Below are 22,210 nucleotides of genomic sequence, written 5' to 3' on the forward strand. Positions count from 1 at the left end.
AGAGCATCCCTCCTTCAAAGATTATACACATGATCTGCACTTTATCATATTTTAAAAGATGTATTTTTGTTGTAAGGTATATAGGAAGTAAGATTTGACATTTAACTCTTTCCATGTCCAGGTCTGTGGCATTAAGTGCAGTGACCCTATTGTCCAGCCATCAGCACCACCCATGCCCAGAATTTCCCATCTTCCCCAACAGAAACTCTGGACCCGTGAAACACTCCCTCAGCCCCTGACAGACAGACGCCACTCTACCTCCCAACTCTGTGAATGGCACTCTTCCAGGTCCATCACATAAGTGGGATCACATGATGGGCCCTTGTGTGACCGGCTCACCGCACTCAGCAGCACGCCCTCCAGGTTCACCCACGCTGCAGCCTGGGTCAGCACTTCCTTCCTTCTTAAGGCAGAATAATATTCCGCTGACGTGGATAACACATTTTGTTTATCCATTCATCCGCTGACAGGCGTTTGGGAGGTTTCCACCTTTGGGGTATTATGACTTCATCATAGTTTACATTCTGCAGCAATTTATACCTTTACTTTCAGACATAGTTTAATTACACTAATACACTGAATTGCAGGAAGAGAATTATGAAAGGATTTTTATTGTATTTTTGGCCATTTACTCATTTTTTGGCAGCCACGAAAATTGAGGTTTCTAATTCTGTGTTGTGATAAAGAGTGTAAGTCACTTACCTTTTTTCTGTTTCCTCTTCCTAAAAAGTCATATCCTCCTAAAATATGATCATGTCAGTTTAATCTATTTTTATAAATGATAAGGAGAGCAGAAAAAAAGATAGCATAATTGAATGACGAGGTTAACAAGTACGAGAAAGGGCAGTTAATAGGGTGCCTCTTTCCATCCCGAATTCTGAACCATTTACGAGACAGACCATGGAGAGTGTGATGTTACAGAGACCGGAATATAGTTTTTATTATGAACAGAGCTGATTGTAGAGGACGCAGCTTCTCTCCACGTGCAGGCACATGGCCCTCCTAATGCTGCACCCCAGAAGTAGGCAGATGTACCCAGCCAGCTGCGGACGGCGCTGGCCTGACACAGCTCTGCAAGAGGCTCGCAGGGTCAGCTGTAGAGTCCCGACGCAATGCCTGTCTTTTATGCCCACAGCCCGTTTTCCTCCGTTGGCCCTTGTACAGCAATGGTGCCTTTGACTTCCTCTTTCCCATGAGCATGTTGGATTCCTTCTGTCTTCTACCCACTCAACTGGTTTTACTGAGCACCTATTTGGGACCCAGCAATGTGCAAGGTCTTGAGCACATGGCCTCACAGAGGTGACAGAAGCTGAGATAAGCCCGCCCCTCAAGGAGTTCAGGGTAGGAAAATATTGGAAAGGAAACAGGGGTGTTAGCACGATGGGAGAATTACTGAACACATCGGGGAGAGAAGGCTTTTCTGGAGAAGTGACATGTAAGATGATATGTCGAGACCAGCGAGTGCTTGACCAGGGCATTTATACCCGTGTCTAGTAAGAGACCTAGCACGTGGCAGAACGCAGGGAATACTTCACACAGGAAGAACGAGTGATAGATGTGGAGCAGCTGACATGCCATCAAAGTAGTGCCCAAGTCTTTGTCATTATCAGTTTGTCGCTATGGCAATACCTACTTTTATTCTGTTTCTTGGGGACACCCAAAGAGACACCAAGGCAGACCAGAGTGGAACATTCGTTAAAGGCATCTGTTCCTTTGGACAGAGCCGGGCTCCTTCTCTGCGGGCGTGAACCTCAGCTGTCAGGGCTGAGCCCAGGAGCGCTGAAAGCCGACCTCTGTCGTAAGGGAAGTGCTTTCCGTTCCTGCCCACTGAGCACCATGCTGGCTGTGGGTGTGTCATGTGTGGCCTCAGTTACGTTGAGGTCTGATCCCTGTTTCCACTTTGCTGAGAGTTTTTATCGTTAATGGGTGCTGGATCTTATCAAATGCTCTGTTTATTGACATAATCATAGGACTTTCATCCTTCATTTTGTTTATGTGATGTATCGTGTTTATTGATTTGTGAATATCGTTCCACCCTTGCATCCCTGGAATAAATCCCACTTGATCATGGTGCACGATCCTTTTTTTTATTAAAGATTGTATTTATTTATTTTTAGAGAGAGGTGAAGGGAGGAAGAAAGGGAGAGAAGCATCGACTGGTTGCCTCTGGCTAGTGCCCTGACCAGGAACCCGACCCGCAACCCAGGTGCGCCCTGACAACCACTCCCGTTTCTCCCTCTGGTAGTGTGATGACTCCCGTACACTAACTGTTACCTCTTCATCTCTGCTTCTCTTTGCCGCATGCGTATCATTTCTTTAGAACTATTTTCCTGTGTCTAATCTATTGTTAAACTTCTTCACTTATTTTTTTTCAAATCAGTTTGGATAACCTCATGCTCTGTATTTTATTGTTACACCTAGTTTATATTCTGGACATGATAAGCCAATATTTTAAGGCTTTACAAGTCGCATCCTGTTGTCTGCTGTTTTTGCTGGTGTGCGTTCAGGGAGCTTTGGTTTGTGATGTGTTCTGTAATTTGAAGCCTGGGTTTCTGGTGGGGTTTTGCTTGCTTGCGCCAGGGGCCTAAAGCACCCCTAGTCTGGTGTCACTATAAACTGTTGTTTTGAGGTTGCTTTTTTAGACCCCTCAATCTTTGTGTGAATTTGAATCACAATGCCAAGCACTGTAACAGAAACTAAATAGTTTAAGATCTAAAGTACAAGAAAAACTTAAAATAAGCCCTTCATTTCTACAAGGTTACTTCTCTACAGTGATGCAGACTTGGGCAAGGGTAGCTTATTTTGTGTGAAATATATAAAAATATAAACATGTATGCAAATGTAGAAAAATATGTATGTGTATATATTCTATGTATATATAACTGTCTACAAATCATTTCAATTGTCATAAAAATGACTAATTACATTTCAAGGAAGTATGATCACTAAGTTAAAAGAAAAAGGTTAGAGAAAGGTGTTTTAAACATATTACTAATTCTAAAATATTCCCTTTTAAAAGAATTACTAGTTGAATCTATGAATGCTAATAATTTTTTTAATGCAAGAATGTTTTTCGGTTACCATTGTATATTTCTAAATAATTTGACATTTATACATTCATATCAGATGCAATAATTAGTACCATATAGGTAAACTTCTAGTAAAATTATTTTATTTAGTTATATTTTTAATCTCCAATAGCTTAAAATAAAACTTTCCATGGTCTTCAATTGAACTGTATGTCAGTTTCTTTTAGAATGTCCTTTTTTTCATTAAAATAATTTTTAAACCACTCAATGTGTTCCACTTTCTGTTTAACACTCAGATGTGGGTTTTTGGAAAGGCCACAGGTCACCAGCTCCATGAAGTGGCGAATTGGTCCTTGTTTTGGAAAATCTTCCAGGTGTTTATCTAGAAATATATGTTCATAAAATTCTGAACCATCATCATCAAAACCTAAAAAATGTGACAAAATACATTACATTATTATTTTGAATGTAAAACCCATATCATAAAATGATCATCACTGTACTTCAGTATTAAAGTTAAAGGCATGGACTTGGAAGTCAGACATAGGTTCTCCCACCAATTTAATAACTGTGTGACTGGGCAATTTAATTAACTCCTCTAACGATCAGTTTCCTCAAGCATAAAATAAAGGTCAAAACAGCAGCTTTTGTTGGGTTTCCTGTGACAATTAAACAGACACAAAGCTTATAAAGTTCTTTTATAATGTTCAGCATACTGTAAATGTTCAAAGTGTGGCAGCAATTACTACTAATATTTCAATGTCTAAAACAACCACTAAGGAAACTAAGCAAGTTATACTTTAAAAATACATAAATAAAACAAGGTGGAATCCTCAAATATGTGGCAGCAGCCCACAGGAAGCCAAGAACTACAGCCCCGTCCATCAACAGGAAATGGTGGAATATTCACGGTGCATTCACACAATGGCACACTGCAGGACTGTTAGATAAATATAAAATAGTTCTATTTCACAGAACTAGTAAAATGATAAAGTTGATCTCTGCGTGCTGACAAGGTGATGTTTTCAAGACACACTGCTAAGTAAAAAATAATGCTGGTGACAATATATGCAGAGTATGGTCCCAGAGAGGTCAAACACACCACCAGGTAAACACGCAACTGCCATTCACGTGGGCGGAGACCACACGTACCAAGCGCTGGACAGCCTGCTGCCAATTCTTGCTTTTTCTCGCTTTCCCATTACACTGTCTGGTGGTGGCACCTAGAAAGTCCCTAACATCCTTGCTAATATGGAAAGAGTTTAAATGTTACAGAACAGAACAGAAAACCCCCTCACAATGCTGCTGTAGAGGCCAACGTGATGGGGGTGATGACGCTTTCCTTGTATAATCTCACTTGTTTCTAAGACGAACCCTCCAAAATAAGTCCTGTTATTATTCCCATCATTTTATAGATGAGAGATTGTGTGTACAGCCCACTCAGGACCTGACCTCCTAACCACCCCTGCTCTGTCCCTCCTAAATAAGGTCACACGGTATTTATTCCACCTCAGCACCCGGTTTTAAAACATGTGTTTAACCACGAAGACTTAAAACACCCAAGTTTCATTAAACAATGAAAATTTCCCTTAATATCACACACTGTATTTTGCTAGTTTTTCACTACATTTATAATTCTATGATCATACAGAAGAGGAAAGAGCTAACATTTCTTCATATGTGTATGTATTACATGCCAAGAACCGTGCGGAGCAACTCAACGGCTTTATCTTACTTAGTTCTTATATTCTTCCAATGAGGTATCTTTAACTTTACAGAAGAGGAAACCAAGGCTCAAAAGGTTAAATAACCTCCTCAAAGGCAAGGGGCTGGTAAATGACAGAGCTGGGACCTGTACCTGGTTCTGCGCAGCTACAAGGTCCCTGTTTTTTTCTTTTCTTTTTTGTACTTTACCCCTGATACTTTACAGAGCATAGAAACCATAAAGTTTAAGAAATACACATGTTGCATAATAGTAAACACAGTACACTATAGTACTGCACACACCGTACAAATATGCAACATATAAGATTGCTAAAGGATATATAAGTCTCTGAAGCTTTCTAACACAAAGTAATACTTTATGAAAACATAAGACTAAACACTTCTGATATTTAAGCTTCCATTCTACTTATTAATCCAAATAAATGAAAGGTTACAAAAAATTAAAATATTACAGTGATAGCATAAAACTACAAAGGTTAAAGTGTGGACGACATTTTCCCAAGAATGAATGAGGTGTTTGCCACGTCTAGCAAATCTTAACATAAAAGAAATGAATCTCTTTTAATTGAAAATACAGCTATAAAACTCAATGACAATGTTTAGCTGATGACAACATGGGGCAATAAAAAATAAACAGCACAGTAATACTGCTTCCCTTTGGATTGAGGAAGAGATACCATCTCCAAAAAATCTCCAGGAAAGCAGATAATATTTTATTACCAGTTCAAAGCATCTGTGTACAGCCAAAAAGCTCCGAAGAATTCCAAACCCTCCCAACATTTTTACTTTGAGTGGCTCTGAAGACAAGAAACCTGCACTCACTGATACAGTGGTTTGATAAATAAAAGATACCAGCATGAGACTAGGAGTCGGAATGGTCTCCGAAATTAAAGTATGGTCTCATACCAGCATTTCCTGTATTAGATTTACCAGGCGATCTTCTGCGTAACAACTGGAAGACTGTCACTCAACACTTTTAAGGCACAGAAGTTCATGATGCATTTCTACCATATAATTTTACTTCCTCTTTTTCCTTATCAAACATCTAGAATTAAGTGGAAATTCTAACATGCTTTCCAAAAATGCTGCCAGATTTTTTTAGGATACCACAAAGATAGTTACACAAAGTTAGAAATTCATGTAAATATCTAGACTCTATAACTGGCTATCTGAACATCTGCCAGGTCTCATCTAAATCAGAGAACTTCAGGAACCGCTGACGGCAAGACTTACCCACTTCATTGTTAATTGGGAATGGCCACAGCTTCCCCTCTCTCGTCCACTGGATCATCTCCTCAAAGCCATTCCGAGAGGGCTGGGCGTTCATTGCAGCCAACTGCTTAGCAAACTCCACGTCCCAGAGAGAAGGTGCTGCTTCTGCGCAGTGAAAGCATTTCAAATGAGCACAGTCAACGTCACTATCTTTCTTTTTAAAAATGTTACAATCAACTCTGAGTTGGTAATACATTCTCAGACCTTGAAGCTCATAATTAAACATCATAGAGTGAAGGTCCCTCCCTGAGAGCTAAAACTGAAATATTATATATATATATGAAATGTAAAGACAATTACAATAATGGCAAGCCTTAACTTTCACTACAATGGCAGGCAATCAACCCCTCAAGTCTCACTGCCTCCTGTACCGGAAAGGTAAAAAGAAATGTGTGTTTTGTTTAAAGATATTTTTAGGAAGGTAAATATATTTTATACAACATATGACTTTGATCTTTAAAGTCCAACCTGTTTATCTTTATTTTTAGTCAGTTAAGTCATGAATGCACTACTAATGAAGACCAAAGGGAAATTACCATGACCACGATACTAATGATACCGCGGTAACGGGCACTGCGTACTTACTCTGTGCTAAACGCCTTCTGTGCGTTAGCTCGTTTAAGCCTGACAGCCAGCTCGTAATGAGCAAGGCAGCATAATATTAGCTCATCAGCACCGTCATATCAGGTCTCAACTACTTGCTCTGGAGAGCTAAGACATCTTTCAAGGATGCGTCCCATGTGCCCCGGTCACTGCCAGTGGGAAGGAAAATGGCACAAGCACACTGGAAACTAGTCTGGCAGTTCCTTAAAAAGGGACGAATACATTTATCATGCAACTACTCTCCTCCTAAAGGAAAGCGTATGTCCATGCAAAGACAGCTGTACGCAAGTTCACGTATGAGCATGCCCGAGCACACACTGACCGCTGGATATTAAGAATGTGGGCCTAGAACATCTGATACAGAGGAAAGATCACAGTAGTCAGGCTTCTTAGCCACAGAGTAATCATAACAGTCAAACAATTATCACGGTCACTTTTCTAAAATTCATTCAGTAGACACTGATCGACCTGTGTCTGCCATGATGAGCATCACCAGCATCAGCTTTATCATTAGGGTAACTGATGTCCACTGTGATCTAGGCACCGTGCCTGACACTTTCATTACATTTCCTGATTTAATCCTGGATTTTACCCGTTTTATATGTGAGGAAAGGGAAACTCAGAGGTTAGGATGGCAGAATCTGAAGTGGAATAATCTAGACACCCAAAACCAAACCTCTTCCCATTAAGCTACGCAGCCTCTCAGCTCTAGATTGCTCCAGAGTAAGCAAGAGGGTCTATGACTACATCCTTTGCACTACTGCTAAGAACTTAATGAGGAGCAAACTGCGGAAACCAGGGGACAGAGGACCTCACTTGTTTGACTAAGAAATAATTACTGAATGCATCTAACTGGCAACAAGTGACCCTCTTTAGATCCATGCAGGTGTAGCTTATAAAAGGGGACTTTCCTTTAAGTAAATTGACATATATTTGTGCATTACTTTTTCTTATTAGAGTATAATTATAATATAAAATTACTTCTCCCATGGACCAAAAAGCTAACTTACAATCTTTAGAAATGGAAGTCGCTTGTAAGCGGGAGACCATTTGTATGAGTCTCTTTATTTTATCAGTAAATCAAATTTAATGCCAAGTAAGAGCATACTCTTAGTTCTCGTTTAATTAGACTTAAAATGGGAAATGTGAAGGATCTGACTTCTTGTCCAACAAAGAAAGGAGAAAGAATAGAGGACAGGCTGTGTGTTAAGAAAAGAAACTCTGCAGTCTACTAAATACATTTCCTGAATGCTCCTCTCCCCTTCCCCTCAGCAACCCCTGAATCCCTGGGTTACTTCTACAAACGCTCTCTCCTTTTCTGGGTGATGAGCAGCCTTGGGGCAGAAAGCAATTTACCTCCCCGTAACATACAGAGGGCCCTGCAACCGGAGGGAGACGCTGACGTCCTAGCCCAGAGCAGCAGCCAGCCCACAGCTGGTCGTCAGTCCCGCCTCGCACGGTCTCACAGAATGCACCGTTCGTTTCAAGAGGACAGTCTGCCCGAGACGAGCAGTGCTGACCCAGGCCAGAGACAGGACGGGACACTACAATGCCCGATCGTTACACAAGCAAACATTAAGGATGCTTTTGAAAGGTGTAAGTTTTCCACGTCGCGTTGTTCTTCTGTTACCAAACCTGTTTCAGGTGCCTCTTCAGTAGCCGCCTCAGGATCAAAAATATTCAGTCTCTTCCCCTTGAATATATCTTTCTTAAAACTAAAAAAGAAAAAGATAATTTATTTAATGAATACTTTTATTCGCTGTCAATAAAAATTGTTTATGAGAGAAAATTTTATATAAAATATTCAATGTAAATATTAAAAACAATTCCACTGACTGACACCAGACATCGTAACTAAACTGCCACCTCTTTGGGACAACAGCTAAGAACAGGAACAGATGCACTTAAGTGTTTACATCAGAACATGGCAAAGCCGGTAAGCGGTCTCATTTCCAAAACACCTGATTGAAAGCCTTCGCCTAATTTGCCATAGTTTTCAGCTGCTCCATCTTATGTTAACGTTTTAGAAAACGCAATGTTGTGGGAAGCTACCAGAATAAGCAAAACCAGAAGTTGTCGGGATGAACCCAGGATTTTCCGTCCAGACGACGGAGCGGGAAGACGCTGCGCTTGCTCCCTCGTGAGGTCACATCAACGTCACCCCTACAGCACAGAACGGCCGCCTCACGTGTGCCCTGAGCACTAACAGGACAGACTCCTACAGCTGAGGGCAGAAAGCAGCAGTCTCAGAGATAATGGGGGGTGGGGCAGAGCTGTGAAACAACTGGCCCCACACCCATGGGTGTTGGCTCCAAGTCGGGGGGTATGCTCAGACGCAGAGGGGTGAGGGGTAACGGGCCCCAGCCTGGACCCCAGTGCCGGAGGGCATGCCCACAACATTTGGCTGTGAAAACCAGTGGGGAGTCCGTCCAGGAGAGAGCGAGGGCTTCTGGAGTCCCAGGTGTTCCTCTTATCTTTTAAAAAAGAGTTGATTTACTCATTTTTAGAGAGAGGGGAAGGGAGGGAGAAAGAGAGGGAGGGAAGCATTGGTCGGTTGCCTCTCGCAACAACTGGGGACCTGGCCCACAACCCAGGCACGTGCCCTGACTGGGAATCGAACCAGAGACGTTTTGGTTCGCAGGCCAGCACTCAGTCCACTGAGCCACAGCAGCCAGGGCCAGACTTACTCAAGGCGCCGCCTACTGGCTCTGAGCTCCAGCGTTGGGGCCGCAGCTCAAGGCCCCAGGGACGGACAGGGAAGAACTGAACCGCCTGGCTGCAGGAGGCAGGCCGGAGGGGCAGTTCGCTCCAGTACCGAAGGTGCCGGCAGGTGACACTGCCCCTTTGCTGAGCCCTCGCCCGACCCAGCCCGCGGTGCAGGGCGGTGCCACACCCGCGTCCCCATCAAATTCACTCCCCGTGTGGTTCCCGCTCCCCCCACCTTGCACACAGGGTGGAGCCTGTCAGTGGCCGTCGCTCACAAGCAGCTGGCCTCAGCCCTCACGGTGGGCTGCCCTAAGATCTCTGAAAGGTCCCAAACAAAGCCCGGACAAGCAGCGGCCAGCCTCAACGCACCCTGTGCCTCCTGCTAAGGGGCCCCAGCCCGGCACCAGTGGCAGCTGGCCTCTAGCCTTGGTTTGCAGGAGAGCCTCTCCCAGGGACCTCCACGCCCAGCGCAGGCAGCTACCGAACACTGTCTAGGTCCCACCAGTGGCTTCGGGGCTGGGCACAGGTGGCAGCTGATCTGGGCCTGCACCAGAGCCCCACCCAAGAGACCCCAGAATCACACACGCGGTGGCTGGCTTCAGAGCACCCCGGAGCACCACCCAGTTAGCTCCACCAATGACACACCCAGGGGGTGGCCTCAGCAGGCACCGGAGTCCTGCTCTGGCAGGTCCCGCCCCATGCGGTCAGCCCGCGAACAGCGTGCCTGCTGCCCTCACGGCCAGCCTCACGGCCAGGCAGCCCGAGGGTCGTCCCGCCCACCCGATGTGCCCACGGGCAGCAGTCAAGGCTTAACTACAACAGGAGGGCGCACGGCCCACACAAGGCACGTTTCTGAGCACCCGACCCAGGTGACCAAGGAGACTGTGCCACCGGGTCCCCCAGGACACCTACTGCACAAGGCCACCCCACGAAGACGGGGAGACGGAGCAGCGCTACCTGATACACAGAAGCCAACACAGGGGGGCAGCCAAACTGAGGAGACAAAGAGCCGTGGCCCAGATGGAAGAGAGGACAGAACTCCGGGCAGAGAACTAAACAAAACGGAGGCAAACCACCAGGTACTGAGTTCAAAACACTGGTTAGTGCCCTGGCTGGTGAGGCCCAGTGGATGGAGCGCCAGCCTGCGAACCAAAGGGTCGCCGGTTCGATTCCCAGTCAGGACACAGGCCTGGGTTGTGGGCCAGCTCCCCAGTTGGGGCGTGCGAGAGGCAACCGATTGATATATCTGTTGCACATCGACGTTTCTCTCCCTCCCTGTGTCCCTCTGTTCCTCTCTAAAATTAAATAAGTAAAATCTTAAAAGAAAAAATACTGGTTATAGGAATGCTCAGAGGCATCAGATGGAAGGAACAGCAGATCAGTTGAAGCAGGGGGTGGAGTCAGTGATCTGGAAGATGACGTAGCAGAAAACACCCAAGCAGAACAGCAGAAAGGAAACAAGAATTAAAAAACCAGGAGGGCGTAAGTGCCCCTGACAACATGAAGCCTAACAGCACTTACAGCACAGGGGTGCCGGAGGAGGAGAGGGGCAGGGACTGAAAACCCACGTGAAGGGACCGCGGCTGACAACGTCCCTGTCCCGGCGAAGGAAGCACACAGACAAGGCCAGGCAGTGCAGAGTCCCCAACAGGACGAGCCCCAAGAGCCCCACAGAAGTAAGTCAATACATAAAGGTTAAAATCAGTATTTGTCTTAGTTTAAGGGCAGAAAACACTGCATGTTTAATTACAAATTATAATTATAAACGATCGCACAGATAAAACATTCCCACTTACAAAGCAATTGTTCTGTGACTTTAAAATAATGGTTAACTTTCTTTACATAACTATTTTTAACTATTGAAATTAATTTCAGAGAGTTAATAGGTAACTTGTCCTTGTATATTTTAATCAACTGCTTTATGCTTCAATTCACATACATACTTGAATATATTTACTGGCTGATTAAAACCAGTTTATAAAGGGAAGGTTAGCTTTTAAGATAATTTGGAATTATTTCCTGGGTCAAATTACCTTTTTCTCCTAAAGTAACCTGAAAAACGCCAATGCCAGGTGAAAGCAGGACGAGGGGACCTCACACCGCACGTCTTCCTCTGGCAGGTCCCCCCGTGTTGCGCGCACAGCGTTTCAGCGCCCACCCAGCAGCCCCTCAGCCTCGGCCCAGTGGCAGGCCGAGGGGCCGAAGGACACACAGCAAAGGGGGGCCGATGCAGCCAAGCACGGAATTGAAAAGCACAACCTGCCGAGGAGGAAGGGAAGGGAAGGAAACGGCCGTTGGCTGGGCGTCTGCTGCAGACGGCCCACACCCGTGTCTTTCCTTCTCTTCCAGAAAGACCTGTCGGCCGGCTTCAGCCCCAGCACCAGAGACGGGGGAGCAGGCCGACGGGGCCCTGCAGGCCCCCCATCACAGAGCTAGTCAGCAGCTCGGCGCCAAGGCGCCCAGGCAGGCCCGTGGGGCCGCAGAGCCTGTGCGCTGTGACTCACCCCTCTCGTCTCTCCCTGGGAAGGACCAGTCCGGGCGGGCGCTGTCCCAGGCTGTCCCAAGTCCGAGCCGGGAACAACCCGGCACCTCACCACAGCTTCGCCCTGTCCCACAGCCCCTCGTCACCTTTCCAGCACCATCATTACTGCACGGAAACCCTTTCCTACTCTGTCAGCTTCTCTGATTTTTAACGAGAGCTAACGCCACTAAAAATCAAACCACGGTGTAGCAATCTGATGCAGTTGCCTGGCATCGTTTCAAAGACTGATCCAGAGGAGATTCCATTTAAATATTCTGGAGGAATCTTAAGTTAAGCTCCAGTACACATTCTACTTTATTCAATAATGTGTCATAGCTATAAAATCATTTTAAACTCGTAATTCAAACCGTCTTCCGCAGTCCCCGTAGCCCCAGGACTCCCTTTGTGAGCTGCTGACCGTCTTTTCCAACCTCCATGAACAATTAGTAAGTTAATGCCTGGAAGGGGCTAACTCAAATTGCTGAGACTATACTTAAAATCCATAAAATACAAATAAAAAACATTCCATTGTGAGCACATCTGCTAAAAAGTTGAGTTCGTTTTTGTCAGACTGTGCTAAGTATCCAGTTCCCCATGCCCAACCACCACGTTATGGGCTTGAGAGAGAAAGAACAGAAACCTGACGTAAAGGCAGACAGCTTCCTATGATAAAACTGTAAGGCAAGGCTTAGCATCGGCGAGAGCTGCAAACTGCTAAATGCAAATCGCCACAGATAATGTCCACGTTTAGGGATTATAATGGGTCTTTCTGTCTTCGGTGGGGGGTTATTTCTCTAAGGTATGAGCAAAGACAGAAAGGGTCTGTGAACACCCATTGCTGGGCACATATCAGAATGAGAAATGACGCGTCTCTCAAGTCAGAACCCAGCCAGCTCCATTTACCGTCCATCAGCAGGCCTCTGCTCCCCACGGGCCAAGGTGGGGCAGAGCCCGCGCTGGGTTATGGTAGAGAAGAGCACAGGAATGCTAAACTCAGAACCCTTGCCCTCTCTAGGAAACGGCCCACGGAGAGGAAGGAGGCGGAGGTAAATGCGCCCAGACCGCTCAGACACCCATCAGCAATGTCACGCACAGCAAGCCAGTAACCCCCGTGAGGCGACAGGGCTCCTGCACCTTTTTCTAGCATCTGCGGTCTTCTCCTGGTCAGCAAAACTGCCGGGTCCTTCGTCAAACTGAATCTGATGAACGGGTCTTGTACTGGCTCGAGCTGTGGCAGATCTGGCAACTTTCATATTGGATATTATGTTACTGAAACTGAAATAAGAAAAAGTATATTACAAATTTTACAGAATAGTAGAAAAGATGATTCATATAACTTAGTCTTTATTTCACTTCTATGCAACACAACATGAAGAGTTATGTATGTCACATATTACCATTCAAATTCCACAGACCACTAAGATTTGTTTCCCTTTTAACTGTGTCCTTTAGATGCGTAGATGTGTTCATTTAAAACATAAAGTGTCACTTACATAAAGTCGTTTACCATCTATAGGAGCTGATATACAATCAATATCAGGACACGTACCACATAGAATAAAAAAGCAAATTAAAGTTGGAATTTAACCATATTTAATGCCTTGCATTTACTCCAATGCAAATAGAGTGAGTGATCTGACAGCCCAGTCATTTGCGTTACTTCATCTTCCCGGGAGAAGTCCTGTACACAGGCTCACTGAGAACTATGAACTGAGACCCTCCCCAGCACACAGCAGCGCCACCCTGACTGCTTCCAGCACATGTGGGAACCCGCAGCACGTGGTCCCGAGAGGGGAGAGAAGCGGGGAGATGTCGGCTAACACTTGGGAAGAGAGAAAAAGGGAGGGGCCTGAGATAATCACATGGTGCCTAAAACCAGGAAACTATTTAACTGAAAAAAAATCAACCTTCTCAGACAAACTGTCTTATTCTGTTACTTATTTATTAACTTTTAATAACGTTACTAAAGTTATCACTTCTCTTTCAGGAACAAGAAATTGTAACTTCTTAAAAGAAAACTTTATAACCACTCCATTGGTCTTCTATAAACTGTAATCTTAAGATATGAGTTTTTTAAAAATAAATTGCTAATATCCCATTTATGAGGCATATCTTGCATATAAATTCATATAAATGAGTGTGTTATGTTTAATATATGAGGTCTGTCCAGAAAAAGCCCAGCCACTATTAATATAACGAGAACGGTTTGCGCAATATCATGTGACCTGGCAGCCAAGGAGAGTGGACTGGAATGCACATGCGTGAACAATGACTACTTCACTGTACTAGTCAGTGGGGACAGTAGATGCCATTGAGTGAGAGTGTGTACTGCTGTGTGGCTGTCACATTCAAAATGACTGAGTAGAGCAATGACTCGGCATCAAATTTTACAATAAGCTTAAACATTTCTCTGTGGGAACTGTCTGGATAACTCATAGAGGCCACAGCTGTGGGCAGCTGGTGATTAGCAGCTTCATCACGACAACACACCTGCTCATACATCACGTCTCATGCAGTTTTTGGTGAAACAGCAAATCTCCCAGGTGACTCAGCCCCCATACAGCCCAGATTTTACATCCTGTTTCTTCTGGCTCTTCCTAAAACTAAAATCACCTTTGAAAGGGAAGAGACTTCAGACCATCGATGAGATTCAGGAAAATACGACGGGGCAGCTGGTGGCGACTGGGAGAGCTGTGTGAGGTCCCACGGTGCCTGCTTGGAAGGGGACTGAGGCACCATTACCCTGTGTGCAATGTACCTTATATCTTCTTCAGTAAAAGCGTCTATTTTTCAGGGCACAGGGCTGGATACTTTCTGACAGGCCCTGTATTGCCATCAGTTACAAGAAAACAGCGCGCTGAGCGCCGTCAGCGTGGCCCACATACCACGCGCGCCGCTCACCTGAGCTTGGCCCTTCCTCCACCGCCCTGAGCCCGTGAGAGCTCCTCGTGCTGCCGCAGCTGCCGCAGCAGCTCGGACTTGGTCGTCTGCTTGTCCAGAGGGAGAGACTCTGCGACGGCAGAGGCAGCAGCCACCAACTCGGGGCTCAGGGACTCACTTCTGAAGAAGAAAACAAAAAACAGACGAGAAAGAAAAGGGGCATTACTTACCATGCCACAATGTAGGGGAAAGTGAGATTTTCAGAGAAAACGCTTCTTGTTCAGAAAAGCATCATTCCGTTTCTGACAAAATCAAAAATTCTTAAATATCAAGGTTATCAGCTTCATATAAACTCAAATGTCAAAGGTCAAAGTTAATGGATACTTGTTGAGGCACAATATTAACTCATAAAAATATATTAAGGTGGAGGGATAAGGATCAGCCTTAAAAATCACAAACTAGTGGGTTTTTAACTAGATGCCATTTTATTTTAAAAAACTACATATATATATAAAACAAGCAAATATAAAAATGGCTACCTCCATCCCTAGGAGCTTTATTCACAGTAGCTGAAAACTGGAAACAACCCAAATACTCACCATCAGGAAAACATATATTGCAATACGTATATATCCGTATAATGGAATAGTACTTAGCCCATGACACAAAATAAATGGAAGTGTATAAAACAAGGTGGATAAAAAAAAAGAGCATATACTGTATGATTCCATTTATATCAAGTTCTAAAACAGGCAAAATTAATCTAAGGTGAAAAAAGTCAGAATAACGGTCACCTCAGGACAGAAGTCTGCTGCCAGGAAGATGACGATGGGAAATACTCTGGGTTACATGGGCAGACCCAGTGGTTAAAATTCTACACTAAGACTTATACACTTCAATTTATGTAAATTTCACCTGGAAAAAAAAAAAAAAAAAGAGTCCTCACCTTCAAGTAGGAGACGGGAAATGACTGAAGGTACGGATGGTACAAGAGTGGCAAAATGTGGGTCACTGCGGCTGGGTGCCAGGTACAAAGGGGCCCGTTATTTGATTTTGTTTACTTTGATTCAAATTTCCCATAACAAGACAAAAAAAAAAGTGCTACTCTTCAGTAAATTAGGGTAAATTAATAGCAAAATATGCCAGACATATAAAGAAATTATTTGTATATTTTTAACTCACTGAGAATCTCAATGAATGGGATCCAAATTAATGTTTTACCATCTCTGGCTTTCTATAGTATGACCTGTTGTCTAATGTGAAAACCAAAGTTCCCAAATCCCTGGGGTGGCTGGGTAAAGACTCTGAGGACTTCACTAAGATTCGGGAGATCTAAAGTCCAACTGGAAAAGAAGAAAATAAAATGAAAAGGAGAAACTATAACAATTAGATGAAAAGAAACGTGCTACTTTGTTACCTGTGCATAAGGCTTAAGTCTTATCTTGAGTCACTGTTTCTTTCATAAACTACTTGGGAAACTTATTTTCACATTTTAATATGTGTGTTTGGTCAGAGTATATAAAGAACAAAGATGGGTATTCATCTTCCAGAACCATACATTTTAGGACAATGGTGTTCTTTATATAGTCCTAACTTCTGGGTTTATAACTTAAAATGTTAAAATTAATAAAAATTGTGGGGGAGTCTCTGTCATCAAAATATAAGGCTATTCCTACACATCGATTTTAACAAGTGCTGAGAAGTTTTAAAAATATCTTGAACAACCTCTTCTATTCTATAACTCAGACGAGTTCATGGACACATGCCTTTTGCTCTACATCCTTCTGTGCCTCTGAACCTCTTCAAAACGACCGTGTCACAGAAACACTTTCCGAAAAGGAGCCCCGATGAAGTGAACGACGCTAGTTAGTGAGCATGTAAATTGGTGTCACTTCTGGGAGGCAATTTTGGGGACGTGTATCATAAACCTAAAAATTATACAAATCCTTTGACCTGACAAGTCTAGTTCTAGCAATATTTGTCTTTTTATCATAGTTATATAAAGTAACTAGTATAGAAATGGTTCAAATGAGCTGAACGCTATGCAAAGATTCAGTAAAGGTAATTTCTGAAATTGCTTTCCAATCGGATGTGAATGAGATGAGTGTGATCATGAAGGGAAATCTGGCACTCGGATGGCTTCGTAGGCCGTTGAAGCCCCTGCTTCTGCTTAAGGAGACCAACACTGGAGTGCTGGAGGGCATCCGGTGTGGGAGGCGTAAGTAAATGCTCGATCCTGGAACCGCGACCAGGGCTCCCACCTCGAAGAAGAGCCTTGGTCTCACATCAGAAGATGGGTGAATGAGACACATTTGTTTTTTAAAAATCTACTTTCAGTGATTCCTGCGCCCTCCCCCATCACCACTCCTCACGAGGCTGCTTTCCGCCCCGTTATTCCTGTCGGCCATGCAACCGCCACTGACACGGTCCCTATGGCTGCGTAGCCAGCGCCCAGACCCCAGGGCCATGAAGAACATTGTTTACTTTACCCGAGGGAGTCTGTGGGTGAGCAACTTGAACAAAGCAAGGTGGGGCTTTCTTCATGCTGCCTGGGGCTTTGGTTGGAAGACCTGCAAGTCCAGGCGCTGGAATAGCTCACTCACGGGTCTGGAAGTTGATGCTGCTTTCGGCTGAGACCCTGACTGGGACTGGTAGCAGAAACACCTACACGTGGCCTCTCTGGGAAGTAGGAATCTACCTGCCCTGTTTATTCTGCTAAGAGAAACCGGTGATGGGGCTCTAAGGCCACCTACCACCTTACTTAAATCAATGGTGTCACCCACGGAAGACATTACTTATCACTGCCACACAACACTGCCACCAACGCTACAGCACGCGCTAAAGCAGCACTGGTCGCCCTTGTCATTAGTGAAACGGACCACTCTCGACAAGGACCAGCCATCGCAGTGTTCTGAGGGCCCCACAGAGGCCCAGGCCTCTGGCCATCACTGGTCAAAGGGAGCCACATAAAGCAGCTGTGAACAACACGCTAAATCCCCACGCGACGTGGAACTTTTTAACGGAAATTTCATATAAACAAGTCCTTCTGAGACACGAAGCTACCCGCAAATCAGGATGTGGATGAAGTGTTAATAACTTAGAGACAATTAAAGGGCACTTAGTGACACTGATGGGTGTGTAAGAGAACGTGTGGAATTCTCAACCACCCCTTCCCTCTTCCTAGGTTGTATACAGACAGCCCCTTCTTATTTAAACAGAGAATAACAACAGCATTTCTCAAGTAATATTAGAGTCTCTGTTTACAAACTGATACTTAGCCTCCGTTAACTTAGTATCTCCCGTGTCTTCTAAATTTGTATTTCCAAAGGAGAAAACTCTGCCAGGATGCGCAGAGCTGTGACTCGGGTCTGGAGCAGAACTGCCGCTGATCACCGCCCGCCACCCCTCGCCGGGTCTGTCAGAAGTCTGAGTCCACAGGTTTGTCCAGCCTTCGGAAAACGCACGGAAAGAGCAGAACAGGCAAAACCCGCAGCGAGAAAACAGAGCACCGAACCGCGAGCACGGAACGATGTAAATATAACGTAGGCATATACAGCAATGACCGCGTTCCTTTGCGAAGCAGCACTTTACAAAAGGCTTCAGCGCACGTTTCACATACGCAGCTCCTAAACGCACTTAAGACGATCTGTTCACAGATACCTAGTTTGGAGTTCTTCTAGAACAGTTTTCATGCCTCTGTTTTACAGAGGAATGGGCATTTTTCATAAATGCCAATCTATGACTCCGTTTGGTTCCTCGAGACACTGGTGATGGCAACTCAGTAAGTATTACCCATCCCTTCCTCCGTCAGAAGCTGCTGTAAACCCTGGAAGAGCAGCAACGGGGTGTGCAGGTCCTGCTCTGAAGAGCTATCTGTCCAGCAGGAAAGATAAATCAAACGAGTGGAGACTCAAGTAAAGAGTGTGCTTTTTAAAAAAATGTTAGTGACAACAGCAAACAAAGTAGAGGTAGACGTTTTAATAGACTAACTAGTATTCAGATGACACCCGGCACACAGACTCAGAAAGGAGAAATGGGACTGGGGACAGGAGGGTCAGGGAAAGCTTTTCAGAGCCAAGCGCTGTTGCGGGGGGGGGGGGGTGGAGTGGGTGGGAGGGGAGGCAGACACGAGTGGATGCGCAAAAGGAGGACGCACTTATCAGGACCAGACGAAAGGACAGAAGACGCATTGAGGGAAGAGTACTGCTCTAATTTGAATTTGAAGAAACATTTAGCGAATGGAACTAAAATTTTTTTTCAATTTTGTTTTCTAAAAGAAAAAACTGGAGTTTTAAAAAATACTTTCAAAGGAGAATAGTCAAATTGTAATCTAATTTACCTCTTCTTCAGGGCATCTTCTGTAGCTTTTTGAGGCTTACGAATTGCAGTCTCTGGACTTTCAACTGGTCTTCTGTTGGGCGGCTTTGTGGTCTGTACATTTAATGTGCTTAATTCAACTTTCATGCCCTTCAGGATATTTAACAAGTCTTTTTTCGTGTTCTCCTTTACACTGTCTTGGCTGTCCGTCTCCTTGGAACTCTCAGCGGTTGGAATGGACTGTCCAACCTTCTTGCTATAGATCACACTGTTAGTGCCAAAATCTCTTTGGATGTTATTTTTTGTCCTAGAAAGGTGTATTAAAGAAAAAGAGAGAGAGAAAAGAAAAATACAATGCAATAAAGCAAGGACTCACAAAACTGTTTCTATGCATTTAAAACTTTTTAATTCAAGCATTTCCCTTTTCTTTTCTTTTTCTTTAACTGAGGTACAGTGATCCCTCACTTATCGCGGGTATTACGTTCTAGACCCCCCGCGATAGGTGAAAAGCTGCGAAGTAGGAACCTTACATTTATTTTAGTATTTACTGTACAGCACCGCAAAATCCCACGGTATACTGAAAAATCCACGATAAATAATTAAATATAATATTTTAAAAAATCCCGCGATACCGTGAGGCCGCGATAAGTGAACCGCGATATAGAGGGACTGCTGTGTAGCCCCGGCTGGTGTGGCTTAGTGGGCTGGGTGCTGTTCTGAGGACCAAAAGGTCACCAGTTCAGTTCCTGGTCAGGGCACATGCAGGAGACACCTAAATGGGGTTTCTCTCACACATCAATGTTTCTCTCCCCCTCCTCCCTCCCTCCCCCTCTAAAAAGAAATAAAATCTTTAAAAATAAATAAATAAAACTTAGATTCCCGAGTCTTAGCTGATAAGTCTGGAATGGGGTCCAAGGATCTGCACTTGAACCCAGACCCCAGGTGATTCTGATGAAAATGATCTCAAGACCCGGCATCAGACCAGGGCTTAAATACTGTATCAAGTTCTCAGGAGCCTGCCTCTCATTAGCACTCCAAATGCAATACGTCCGAAATCACACTCAAGGACGCCCTCTTCAGACCGACGTCTCACTTTTCCTTCTTTGTATTCAACGAGCCTCTTCCCACAAACTGAGGTTTTTGTACCCCTAACCACTATGACGTATTTTAAACGCTTTCGCAAAGCTGTTTCTCGCTCTTCCGTTAACAGTAGGTACCCTCCTAGTCCTTCCAGGCACCCAGCTGAGATCTTCGCTCTGACTGTCCTCTACCCTTATCTCGTATGTCACATCCTATCGGTTCTACCGATGCAATTCTTTATCCTCCATCCAGCGACTTCTTCCCATCCCTCCGGTGACCAAACTGCCTCAGGGCGGCGCTTATTTACCAGAGTGGTCCCGAATTGCAGCGCACGGAATATAAGCAGCAGAATTAAAGCGTCCCCATCATGAGTGTGCTCGGAGGACAAGCACTACCCCAAGTACACCACAACCCCTTTCCTCGCCTGGCGAGCTCCAGCCCGTGGTCCGCCCTCCGATTATTTCAGGTTCCCGGAAAGGACACCCCGAAGGTCTCCTACGATGCTCAGGTGCCCCGAGTCGCTCGCCCAGCAACGGTCTGTTACATTAGCAGGGCCTCCTGCGCTGCCTAGACGGTGCTGTCTCGGCGATTCTGCACCTGCATCGCCTCCTTGGAGCCGCGGGACGCCCCGTGACGGCGGGCCCGTCGTACGCTGGCGCACTCGAGGGACTTGCAATAATAAAGGAAAGAATACATGGAGGCAGGAGTGGGGCCATGGCAATCTTGGGAGGCCACAAAGGAAAAAACAAAAAACAGAAAACGTCGCTTCTGCAGCCTGGGTGAAGCGAGGGGAGAAGTGGCGAGAGGGGTGAGCGCAGCGCGTCCTGGAAAGCGCCCGGGACCGGACCAGGAACGTCCCCCTGGCTGTCTCCCTCCCACGGGCGCTAGGACCTTGGGCACGTCCTTTTCCCTTTCTCCTCGCAAGGGAAGCAATGGCTGCTAAGACCCCCGCGGGCTGGGACGTCGGCCTCAGGAGGCCGGGCAGTGGAAACTCAATGAGCGGAGTGGGGCCCCAGGGTGGCCAGGAGACCTGCGAGGCCACCTGCACCCAAAGGCGGTACCTAGCCGGTCCGTGCGGGGCACCGAGCAGCGCAGTCGCGGCCGCCGCCGCCTCTGGGCCTCCGGAGCACAAACGGAGGCGCGGGAGGGGCCGCAGCGGCAGACCGGCCGACACTCTCGGAAACATGGTGCAGAAGCACCCCGAGCCGCGCCGGGGAACAGCGTGCCGCCTGCCAAACACGGCCCCGCGTCTCGCTTCCGTTCCTCGGGCGGACGCGTCCCTGCCCCTTGTCTTCCGGCGGGCAACACGGCCCGGTAACTGTGTTCCGGCCTCGGCCGCGCCCCTCCCTCCCGGCGCCTCTAGGCCCGGAGGTGGGGTCCACGGTGGACGCGGGCGGCAGAGGCGGCCACGGTGCAGACGCCGCCGCCGCCGCCGGGGCCGATCAGACGAGGTGCAGCGCCGAGCCTCCCGCGCAGTGTGTAGGGGAGAAGGTCCACAGCGTCCATCATAGCCTCTAAGTGACCCAGGGCCACCAAGGAGCTTTTAAGAAAATTACCAGTGGCACGTGCTGCCCGATACCTCAGTGTGTCTTTTCGGCCTCTGTTCTTGGGCCGGAGTCAAAACACGAGCGATATGTTTTATTCGTCGGAACCGGCGTTCCAGATGTTACGGCTGGAAGAGAAAGGCGTGGCTTTACGCTGCCCCCCGGGAAGGCGGCGGGCGGTGGCCCAGAAGCGCTGAATGGAGGGTCTTGAATCAGGACCGCGCAGCCGGCGGGCGCCACGCCAGCCGTCGAAGGTCGCCATTAACGTCGTCCCTGCAGTTTCCAGTGAGACTCGAGAGGGGTGGTCCCCCTTTTGTGATGCAGAAAGCGCAGCTCACGCCAAGACCTTGCTGAGACCCACTCGTCCTCGCAGAACCGTTGTGAGCGTGCGCAACCCAGTGCACTCGGGGGTGCTTTGTCTTTTTCATTTTTATTTTAAACTCAAGTATGACTTGCATGCAGAAACGTGCATGAATCGTGAGCGCGTTGAGGAAAACGGGCTTGATGCATTATCACAGAGCCAGCTGGCCCCA

General features: G+C 46.1%; 1 protein-coding gene across 1 annotated transcript; it reads right to left on the reverse strand.

Annotated features, from left to right (window-relative positions):
* Positions 1-3,150: 3,150 nt before the first annotated feature.
* On the reverse strand, positions 3,151-21,335 carry MRPS31 (mitochondrial ribosomal protein S31). The gene is made up of 7 exons (XM_090258585.1): positions 21,195-21,335; positions 19,076-19,360; positions 14,758-14,916; positions 12,991-13,131; positions 8,265-8,344; positions 5,988-6,131; positions 3,151-3,456 (listed from the first exon to the last, which is right to left on the reverse strand). The coding sequence occupies exons 1-7, from the start codon at positions 21,317-21,319 to the stop codon at positions 3,227-3,229; spliced, it is 1,164 nt and encodes a 387-aa protein (XP_090114711.1). The 5' UTR covers positions 21,320-21,335; the 3' UTR covers positions 3,151-3,226.
* Between the last annotated feature and the right edge of the window lie 875 nt (positions 21,336-22,210).

The sequence above is a fragment of the Furipterus horrens genome, unplaced genomic scaffold (assembly GCF_987537825.1).
Source record: "Furipterus horrens unplaced genomic scaffold, mFurHor1.1.pri manual_scaffold_12, whole genome shotgun sequence".
NCBI classification, from domain to species: Eukaryota; Metazoa; Chordata; class Mammalia; order Chiroptera; family Furipteridae; genus Furipterus; species Furipterus horrens.